Here is an 11,691-nt window from a genome sequence, read left to right as displayed (position 1 = left end):
TCTCTTAAATTGGTTTTAAATTGGCATTCCCACATACATAGTCGTTGAACTTTCTTTACACATTTTATCATACCGGTCTGGTGCTAACTTTAATGTGGATTGTTATTTACTATTCGTGTATTCTAGTATTTTTATCATTATCATGATCATTGATAAAGTTTTCTTTGATGAATATTATTCAAAGTTATGCGAAGTTGTTAGCATTTTAGAATCGGAGCTTGGGTCAATCATAAACGGAAGTTATGGACTGTAGAGAAACTCTAGGGTTGAATCAGCCGTTTCTTTGTCCAACTTCGCAAACAGTGCGGTCGTTTGGATTAGATCTTTCTGCCTGTTCGACCTCGTTATTTCAGTGGTCTAGACAACCTCATGGAATGTAAAATTGAATGTGATCCAAACGTATACCGTGTCAATAGACATACCTATCATCAATGCAAGGTCATAAAACAAAAGATCAATTCCCAGCCATGTCAATAGTTGAATTGTCAGCCCCAGGAATACTTGAAAGATGGCCTGTCTTGTCGAGGGAGAAGCTGCCTGTGTTACTGCACTTCAACATCATCCAGACGGTGGCTGCTATGGTTGGATGGTTGTCATCGCATCATTTGCTTGTAACATTTTTGTACTTGGTGTGCATCAGGCAATCGGACCCGTGTTTGTGGCTCTGCAGAAGGATTTTGGTGCTAGTTCGGAATGTACATCAATGCTTATATCACTAGTGTTCCTTTTTCAGTTCGGCTGTGGTAAGAGGCATTGATTTTAAGGTAGAATGCGTCTCCGGGACAGATATTTGGACTCTCAAACTTTTCCAATTTTATCTGATCTACCACTTGTTGGGCTCATTTTGAAGCCTAAGGAGAAAGAAAAACTTTCATCGTCGTAGTTTTTTTGAAAATCGAAAATATTATTTTTCTCCATTATTTCTCTTGTACAAAAATTTGCACGTTGACCCCCGATTTAGATTCTTGATTTTGAAAGAAAATGGTTGAAAGATTCCTGGGGGAAAGTTTGAGCAAAAGTTTAAGTCTTTCACTTTCGAGGTGCTCATTACCTTGACGACTATTTATCGATTGGTTTTTTTAAGTATTTTAAGTTCAAGTCATTGTAGTTTCTTCGTATATTGTTCTTTCTGTTTAATCATTTTGTTCACGTAGTCTTTATTTTCATCGTCCACAAATCAAGTACAGTGTTGTTTCTAATTTGATTTCAGGTCCAATCGCCAATGTGAGTACAAGACGTTATGGTCATCGCGTCACCGTAATGATTGGAAGTTTAATTTCAACAGTCGGCTACCTTCTCAGTTCGTATGCCCCAAGCCTCGAAGTTATAAATATAACATTTGGAGTTTTAGTAGGTAAGGCAAATAATCAAAAATTGAGTTTATTCTGAAGTCTGAAATAAATCCAAAGGGTAATGTGAGGTGACATAATTTTACCAATAATAGTGGAATAAAATATTCCGTGGATTTCTTATTTATGACGCCCATTTCGAACTCTATTTCCTTGAGCAAATAATTGCCTTCGGTTCAAATATCTCTGAGTACGTTTTATCTCCCTATTGTTATGTGTGTACAGCTTGAGGAGCTATTTCCCTGAGTCGATTTTTTCGAACTATGTGCAAGGATAAAGTAGTGTGGCATACATGTGCAGATTTGGATTATTATTGTCTATATGTCTGCCTGGTTGTCAGTACGACAGTACTTCAGAATGTCGGTAGTATGTGTGTCCGTCAAATTTAAAAACTCTTATTTTAGATTGCAAGGTCAAAATGAATATGCCAGTTGAAATATGCAAATAAGTCCAGAGATTACGAAATTGTTCCACACAAAAATGTAACTTGAACTGCACCAACTACTTTTTAAATCTTCGCTGAAGCTACTATCCAGAGAACTTCGAAATTTGTTCTAGGTTTCTTTTTTCTAGTTTTAGTTAAGTACTTTTATCCGATATAGTTTTACACAACTACAACATGACTTTTAAATTTATGTAGATGTAGTTTTATTTTGTATTTAACGAGGTTTGATTGGGTACATACAACTTTTGCACTACTTTATCATCCTCGATAAAACAATTTTTTTCTCAAAATGTACTGTTCTGATACATTATAGTTTTGAATTTGATTGTAGATGACTTCATCCAGATTTGATAAAATGTTGGTGAAATTTGCATACGTAAATATTTTCGTCCAAGTTCTCATGTGTTACAAAATATATTTTCTTAAACGGCTGGCCCAATTGCTTTCAAAGTTAGTATGTTAAACTTACATCAGGTCTTGTACAATGTGAGCACCGATCCATTTACGCTATTTTTGCGGTGGTGAGAATAGAATTTCTGTACGAACGAACACGTCAAATCCTACGATTTTGCATATAGGTACATCGAGCATATTCTCCGTCAATCGTATTTCCTTTGGAATATCCACTTAATCGGTTTACCCTGCTTCGTATTCATCTACCTTAAATCCAACTTTGATCGAAACCAACTCGAAGAAAAACGAACGTAGTAGAATAAATGCAAATTTATCCGCTCGATAAGTCTGTACTCGCTAAGTTTTTGCACTGGATGACGTCTACCGTTGAAGAGCACTCCAATTCGATATGTACGGCGGTTTGGATCCCCTTTCACACCCAATGCAGACTTTTCAGCAGGGAACATTCGATACAGCGTAGATTTTCGATCCCTGATTTGGACGTTAAACTATTTTGACCGACGATTGTCTGAAAATGCAGAGTTCGGACACCGTCTCCTATTGACTTGACAAGGTTATGCCTCTGTCTGTCAATGAAGTGGTCAATTTTGATTCGTGTTATGGATGCATGGTTTGACAGTGTGATCACAGTTTGGAATTATTGGTTGTTTCGACTGATATGCAGTAATTCAAGAACGTTTAAAATATGTGCGGTCAAATATCTTAAGTGCACTATTTGTTGCTCAGCCTAGCCCCATACCATCCAAGCAACCTTGTGAAATGATAGTCACGTACTTTCCTCTTCGTGGTATGTGTGTATGAGTTGTCTATTCTCACGTTTATAATTATGACAGTTGCCCCACTGTGCCATGATATACTAGTTACCCACAAAAGTTGGCCGTGCCATCGCTCCCTTTGAAAGTCTATATGCAAGTAATATATTATGTGTGAGTGTCCTTGACTACTTGTGTCCACTCTTAACTCAAAAAGCTCACAAAACACGATTGGAACTAATTTGTGATAATTGGATGGTGAAGTAATGTAAATGTAATCTAGCAATGTAATCTCATCTGCTTTTCTTTTGAAGTTACACTTGTTTTTATGAGTAATTTGTATTATAACAACATTCAACTATCTTGCACCTAACACTTTTGAGAAATTAAAACAAAAATGAAATTCCAATCGTCCCAAATTAGTTCCAATCGTGTTACAACTGAAAGTGATGAAATTTTGTATCTTGGATGTCCATGATAGATATAGATCTGATCAGCTGCTGGAGTTTCTATTGCTTGCATAATTAATACAAAAATCAAACAATTGATCATTTGCGCTAACATGACGAACTGGTGGAGGAAATTTAATGTAATATTTTATATTATATTACCATGCCCTGTCCATCGCATTTTAATTAGTCGAGCTGAACGACGTGACTGACCACAAATACGCAGTAATGGTTTGTTTACATGCCCGTGAATATGAATAATATCGTAAACATAGTAACTTTACAGCTAAAAGGAAAACTGTGATTTGCACAAAGATCATAATCAATCACAAAATAAAATGAAGCACTTGTGAGCCAAATTTAGACACTTTTTCAACAGAATCTCCGGATTTGCGAAATGTTTGCAGCGCGCACTACTCACTGACAAGTTCTGGGGTCTTGCACGGAAAATTTTCGTAAATTTTGACGGTTTTGGGGGGTTCGTTGATAATGCAATGTAAATAACAGACTTCACGCTGACCAATGATGATTATTTATGGACGCGGGCTCGAGGAAAGCCAAAATTAACGGGCTGTGCAAGCCTCGTCCGTTAATTTTTGGCTTTCCTCTAGCCCTTGCCCATAGGTAAACCTTAATGGTTAGCGCGTTCGACCGTCGTCCGTTATTTTTATATTGATGGCTCATGTTTAGGTTTGATGAGCATGGCTTACTGATTATAGGCTCATTTACATATTTGACGAATCACAGTAAGAAAGAAAACTTAATGCATGGAATTTCTGATCGGATATCGGAGGTACGTTGTTTATGCTCTATTTTAGTTATGCTGAAAGTTTAATAGGTGTAATACAGAAACAGTTCCTATTTTGCATGTTTGCAGAATTTACACATAAATTGTAAAATTTGAGTATCTGTGATTAGGCCGTATATCAAAACTGAATATAATGACTTCGATTGGACATATCAGCTATATTTTTCACACTTAATTTAGTTATGCTTATTGTTTAATAAGGATCGCAAATTATCCTATTTGCATATTTAATAAATTTCTACAACTATGATACTTATCAAAGCTGAATGTACTGATTTTGATCTAGCTTCTTCCGTATATTGGTCATAGTTAGGTTAGGTAATGCCGAAAGCTTGATGATGACTGACATATTTCATTAACCTCTTTAATGAGGTATTTAATGCACTGCAATCAGTTCGATCTGCTGGGCTACACTGGTCAAAATGAATTTTAGTTATGTTGAAAGTTTGATGAATAATGCACATAAAAATACCTTATTTGCATGATTCTGTAATTAGGCGATATCTCATGGCTGAATGTACTTTATTTGATCTGAGTTCAGAAGTACGTTGATCATACTTATAATAGTTTTAGTTATGTAGAAAATTTGATTGGCACATTATAATAATATTTTGCTCATTAGCATATTGAATGAATTTTTGTAGCTAGGAGTTATATCAAAAGTGAATGCAATGAATTTGGTCAGACTTCAAAGGCAAAGTAGTCCAGGTTGGAGGAACTTTATGCTGACAGTTTGATGAGTGTTTCATATGATAATTAGCTCATTTGCATTTTAAATGAATTTCCATAACAAGGCAAAATATCTAAATTGAACTCACTTATGTTGATTGGAACTCTTAGGTATACAGTTTAATGGATGCATAATGGTGATTTTCATCTTATGAGATTATTTAATGAAAAAAATTGTAGTTATATCGACACTGAATGTATTGACATTGGTCGGGACTTCTGACATAGGTCGTATTTATAAACTTTGATTATAACTTCATTTGCATAGTTGATTTATTTTTTTAATACAACAATTTTTCAAGACTGGTTGCTCTGTTAATAGAGTTATTATATCATGCAGTTTTCATACCTGGGAAACTTACGACTTTCTTTGATTCTCTTCCCCTCTCTCATCGTCTTCGTCAGTCTTGGAGTATGTAAGATCTGATTCTGGAAATTTCATTCAGGGAATGACTGGTTGAATCGCGGTCCAGTGGAATCGTGGTTGAGTCAATGGACGGATGGCGTGCAGCAAACCGCCTAAATATTGAGATATTAAATCTTAATGCTATTCTCATTATTTTGTTCATTCTCTACAGGAATTGGGTACGCCTTCATATTTGGTCCATGTCTTGGTATCGTTGCTCTGTACGTTAAGAAAAGATACGTCCTGGCCAATTCAATGGCAGTGATGGGTAGTAGTGTTGGAGCTCTAGCACTCGGTCCGATGTTACAGTTTCTGATAAACACGTACGGATGGCGTGAAACCTTGTTCCTGTTTGCCGGAGTAAACTTACAGATGTGCATCTGCGCTCTTTTCTTCAAAACACCAGAAGACACTTCAGACACTACCTTTGACCCTTTACAAACAACTATTTTACCAAACAAGAGAGGGACAACACGGATATGTGAGATTGCCGAACAACTCGATTTAAACCTTTTCATAAAATACAAACAATACGTCGTTTACGTTGGTGTGTTTTCCGTGGGTATAGGACTTGGTATATTTGGAACTCTACCTCATTGGTACGCACGCGCACAAGCTCTCCAACTTGCACCATTACAGCAATTATCTTTTCTCATCTCTGTATTCGCAATGGGAGGTGCAGTTGGCAGATTAGCCCCTAACTGCATAGCATGTGTCAATAGTATGTATTTATTCGGGTTCACAGTTTACTTCTCGGGAGTGTTGAATATTGTCAGTGGTTTCATGGAAACTTACGCATCTTATGCGGTATACGTCGCTCTCTTGGGATTTTCAAATGGTGTGATGACAACTTTAGAGAGCCAGGTGCTGAGGGACATCGTAGGAAACCAGAAAGTAACTTCAGCCATAGGTCTGGCCACTCTGTTCATGGCGATAGGTTGTTTCATCGGACCAATAGTAGCCGGTAAGTTCTACAGACAAGCTATCCAATGTTGGTCCTGTGGGATTTATAATGGAATGCGCCGCAGGGACGGATATTTGGACTCGGTTTTCCCAATACTTTTCATTATTCTTTCTTATTTCACTAATTTTTAGCTCCGCTTCAGCGACGCGGATCTTATCCAATAGGTTGATTTTCCGTTGTCGTCCGTCGTCGTCGTCCGTCAACAATTGCCTTCTCCTCTGAGACCGCAAGTCCAATTGCTTTAAAATTTTATATGCAGTTCACTTAGGGTGACCTCACTTAAGTTTATTCAAATCGTGGTGAAATTTGCATATTTGTATTTGTGGGCATTTTTTGCTGTTTTTGGTAAAAAAATCTTCTCCTCTAAAAACCGCTTGTCCGATTGCTTTGAAATTTGATCTGCAGTTTACTTAGGGTGACTTCAGTCAGATTTGTTCAAATCGTGGTGAAATTTGTATATTTGTATTTTTAAGGCAATTTCTGTCATTTTTGGTTAAAAAATCTTTAAAACTCTTCTTCTTCAAAACTACCAGTCAGATAGCTTTGATATTTGGTACATATGTCCCTTTAGATGATCTATTTCAGATTTCTTCAAATTGTGCAGAAATATGCAAATTTGCATTTTTTAAGGCAATTTTTGCCATTTTTGGTCCAAAAATGTATTTCTCAAAAAGTACTGATCTGATAGTTTTGAAATTTGGTATACAGGTTTCTATACATGAACTGAGTAATATATATTGAATTTCTGATGAAATCTGTAATTTTGTATTTTTGGGGCAATTTTTGCCATTTTTGGTCAAAAAATGTGTATTTCCAAAACTACTCATCTGATAGCTTTGAAATTTGGTATACAGGTTCCTACAGATGGACTAAATGATATCTATTGAAATTATGATGAAACCTGCAATTTTGTATTTTTGGGGCAATTTTTGCCATTTTTGGTCAATAAATGTGTTTCTCAAAAAGTACTGGTCTAACAGCTTTGAAATTTGGTATACAAGTTTCTATAGATAAACTAAGTAATATATATTGAATTTCTGATGAAATATGTAATTTTATATTTTTGGGGCAATTTTTGCCATTTTTGGTCAAAAAATTGTATTTCCACAACTACTCATCTGATAGCTTTGAAATTTGGTATACAGGTTCCAATAGATGAACTAAACGATATTTATTGAAATAATGAGGAAATCTGCAATTTCGTATTTTTTTGCAATTTTGGCAATTTTTCCATTTTTGGTCAAAAAATGTGTTTCTAGAAAAGTACTGGTCTGATTGCTTTGAAATTCGATATGCAGGTTCCTACACATGATCTGTATTTGATCTTTTGAAATTATGATGAAATCTGCAATTTTTATTTTGGGGGGCAATTGTTGCCATTTTGGTCAGAAAATTTTATTCTCCAAAAACTCATCAGATAGCTTTGGTTGACATGTTCTTGGGGATGATCCGATGTGATATATTAAAAGTATGATCAAATCTTCAATTGTGTATTTTTGCAGCTATTTTAGCCACTTTTTTCTAGCCACTGCATTGAGCTATCAAAGATTTCCATCTTCTTCATCAACATGTGTCAAAAATAGTTATTCTCTACATAAACACGGCGGAGCTACATCGGCCGCTAGGTCGCTTGTATATATGTATTCTCATTATGTATGACTCCCCGTTGCGAGATTTGAATATAAGCAATGTATTAACCAAGATTTCTTGCTAGTCCATTGCACAACACGGCCAACAAATAAGCAAATGTGCATTTTCAGTAAACAAATTTCAAATAGGGTTCATTTTCAAATTGTTTCATCGTCTTTATGATTCACTTTTTGGCTCATCCTGTATATTGAAAACCTTTCGTGATGTTAGAAATTGGGGAGTGTTCCGTTATTAAGGCCAGGGGTCGGCCGGCTAAATCCGGGGGGCGTTTCACTTTATTTTTGAAAACTGCAAAGGGGGAGGGGGTCATGTATTATTCAAACAGCACAGAGGGGGTCAGTTTCAATGTTTAAAAATATTCTGAGAAATAAAACTAATTCGCTGCATGACTTCATTCTCTGAAGTCATTAAGTGTAAATCGGAATAAAAGTACAAGTATCTGTCACATGAACATGTTACCTTGGCAACTCTATACAGGCTTGTCTCTTTGTAAATCGACTTCGCTGAGGGTAATGAACAATTCCTATTACTTGCATATTAGAAATATTGCTAGTTTTGCCAGGAAAAATATTTAATAGTTTACCTGTAGACCACCATGAGGAGTGAAATAATACCGTTTGGCTGAAATTGTTGTCCACATCTGAACTTTCAATTCCCTATATGAATCAAGCATGTTTGTATCCATTGCCAAACACTTATAAAAGCACAGATTTAGTTAAGTATTGTAAAAATATTATTCATAGTTTTATCATACACTTCAATGTATAGTGAATCAACATTATCGGTGAATTATCGATGAAATCCCAAAATCAAAGGTCAATTTCTTGTCTTGGAACCTTAAGAAACATCCATAAATGCACATAGATTGCTAGTTTTATTTGAAAAATTATTATTCATAGTTTTGTCATAGACTTCTATGCATAGTGAATCAACATTATCAATGAAATCCCAAAATCAAATTTTTTGTACACACACACTTTTTAACAGCCACTTAAAAGTGCATTTACATGAATTATCAAACATGTTTTAATTTACAGACTGATATAGCTTGTTTTTATGGGACAAATGTTATAATTTGCCCATTAGACAGACGTCCATGCATTATGATTTGATATTTTAGGATTAAGCACTACCAGGTACATCGGCCATATTTTGCACTCTATAGTTACACAGAAAATGGTGACCCTTCTCAAAAGGCATGCGTGATATTTCATCATACCCTTCAAAAATGCTTGCGCAAAAATTGCAACCTACCTGTAATATTAGTCCAAACTTTTTAGGGGGATTTCAAAATTATAGCAAGTCAGAAGGGAAATTTCAATGCATTGTGAGTTTGTTAGGTAGGGCATTTGAAATAAACCGAGAACTTTTATGGATTCTATCGCCCCCTCTACAGATGTGTTTGTGAGTGCAACTTTAATCAAGCAATGTTTTGGGGTGGGAGTTGTGAAATTAGTGTAATCTTAAAAGGAGGTCATTAATTTTTTTGTACAATGGGTAGGGGGTTCATTTATTTTGACTCATGCACAGGAAGAATTTGCCGGCCCACCCTGACCAATAATAACTGAACGCTCTCTTGGTACACAACGCTGAGAGGATCGCACTATGCAGTCATTCAAATTTCCCTCCTGCAAACCAGGGGCTCTGTTTTTCCAACATTCACCGTTTCCTATTTTCAATTTACTAAAACTCTAATTTTTCTATTCAATTTTGGCGTGCTTGAACAGTTTTTCCCGCCTTTCCGACTTAAAAATGTATAGAATTTACGTTAAGAAAGTCGAAGTGAACTGTTTTGTTGTGATTCATAGTTGTTTGCGCAGAGGGCTTTTTCAACAGCAAGAGTAACGGACATGAGGAGAAACCGATAATTGCTGTGTGTGGGATAAAGAAATCATTTGAAAATTGTGAATGAACCCAATTTTCTAATTTCGTTTTGGAAGGCGCAAACTACTTTACTTTTAGCAGCAATGAGCGTATAAATTATCAGAATCACTGCTCTTCAAAACTATATTCATTATCTTTAACAATCTAACACGATTTTTTCAGGTTTGATATATGACCAAACCGGTGATTATGACAACTCGTTCTATTTCTACGGTGTGTGTTCTGTGTCCGCTGGTCTTCTGGTTGTTGTGGTCGATCCCTTCATAAGACCCGATCGAGGGCGAAGCAGCAACGAAATGTCCTCGGAATTAATTGATATTCGGCAACAGAATTAGAAGTTCCATGAGATTTGATGTAGATCGGGCGTGCAGCACGACTCGTCCAAGTAAGGTAAAGTAAACGAGCATAGAATGAAGCTGCATGACTGCGTGAGAAGATTTCTCACGGCTCTGATAGAAAGAGTAAGCTTTCTTCTTCTTCTTACCTCCTTCTAGCCACCTTCATCAAATTGAAGAGTTTGCTAGTTGTGCGCGACTTAACTTTACAGATTGTTAAGGTGTTTCGCTATGTAATATATCTAAAAACGTTCATCAGACAGATAACCGTGCTGTTTCTCTTAGTGAAGCACAGACACTCTCGTGAGCTCATAGTAGCCCGCCAAAGCTTACATGTTATCACATGATTGTGGTGTTGGAGTGTTCGCTGTACGATGTACAAAGTTTTATGAAAAGACAGGCCGGGTTTGAAGGTTAAAATAGCATAGCATTTGTTGTAATAGATACACCCTTGAAATTAATTGCAAACCTGAATTATTTTGATGAATGACGTAATGATTGTCAGTTGTAACCCTACATTATAAGACACTTGGGTTCTGCCTCGTTCAGCGTAAAGCTATGAGCTCGCTAGCATGTATTGCTGTTATGTTATAGAAATTTGGTCATCGCTTTCTTTATCCGATCTGACTGTAAGCGATGTTGAAAATACAACTTTTGAACTCTTCCAGGATATTTCAAGTCACTGAACCACATGTTCATTAATTCTTCTCAAATAATACAAGTCAACAACAATGTCAAACCTAATATGACCGAAGAACATCACCATCATTTAGCCAATAATGAAATATGATTAATTTTTATATTATATTTACTGTATTTATAATTTATTTTTGTGCTATATAATCGTAGATGTATTTGTCTCTGTGCTTTTCTCATCTAACTCCTATACTCCAGCTTTTCTGACCTTTCTGACATTTTGTTTACCTTAAAACTATTTGTTGACCTACCCAAGGCCGTATTGTAACGGTTTCACTGTACGTATACAAAATGTCTCGACTTTTGACGCTCACATGTCTTAGATACGACCGAACGTTTTGTTTTCGCACAATTTTCTCAGAATCGAAAGATTTAATATTGGAGGATGTAAATTTAGTCAAACATGAACTTCATGTGCTTTGACTCTGGTTTAAAAAATAGCACATCAGGTATTGACGTCAAGGTTGCTAAACCAAAGGACCCAGAACACTCCTTGTTTGTAATAAATACTTTAAATACCCGTACAGTAAAATTTAATAAATACTGAGTGTTTATAAATAATTACTTGATTCTATGGTATCGTATCAAGGCGGAACTGGAGGAAATTTATACATTATTTTGCCCTTAGAGCCGCCAAAAGGGTCTTCTTTCTCTTGACTGAAAACCATCTGCTACTTTGGCAGCTTACATATCTGAGTGCTGTGCGCTTCTATTCCCTGAAGAGCAGATTATTTTCGTTTGCTAAATATGGCCATGCTAGATCATGCAATCTCGCGTGGTTGAACGGGTTAAGAGGCTTTGCTTGATCTT

At 36.1% G+C, this 11,691-nt stretch overlaps 1 protein-coding gene across 1 annotated transcript; it reads left to right on the top strand.

The window, feature by feature from the left end:
- The first annotated feature begins 508 nt into the window (after positions 1 to 508).
- Positions 509 to 10,185, top strand: LOC139150568 (monocarboxylate transporter 3-like). The gene is made up of 4 exons (XM_070723004.1): positions 509 to 743; positions 5,525 to 5,833; positions 6,098 to 6,316; positions 10,013 to 10,185. Exons 1-4 carry the CDS (start codon positions 509 to 511, stop codon positions 10,183 to 10,185), a joined length of 936 nt encoding a protein of 311 aa, XP_070579105.1.
- Positions 10,186 to 11,691: the final 1,506 nt, after the last annotated feature.

This window comes from Ptychodera flava, chromosome 14, assembly GCF_041260155.1.
Source record: "Ptychodera flava strain L36383 chromosome 14, AS_Pfla_20210202, whole genome shotgun sequence".
NCBI lineage: Eukaryota > Metazoa > Hemichordata > Enteropneusta > Ptychoderidae > Ptychodera > Ptychodera flava.
The sequence above is the reverse complement of the archived record's forward strand: the minus strand, read 5'-3'. Positions and strand labels throughout refer to the sequence as shown.

Excerpts from the sequence above, each read along its gene's own strand:
- LOC139150568 (XM_070723004.1), top strand. The coding sequence starts at position 509 with ATGGCCTGTCTTGTCGAGGGAGAAGCTGCCTGTGTTACTGCACTTCAA. Across the intron at positions 744-5,524 it reads CCTTTTTCAGTTCGGCTGTG|GAATTGGGTACGCCTTCATA; the intron begins GTAAGAGGCATT and ends CATTCTCTACAG. Across the intron at positions 6,317-10,012 it reads CATCGGACCAATAGTAGCCG|GTTTGATATATGACCAAACC; the intron begins GTAAGTTCTACA and ends CGATTTTTTCAG.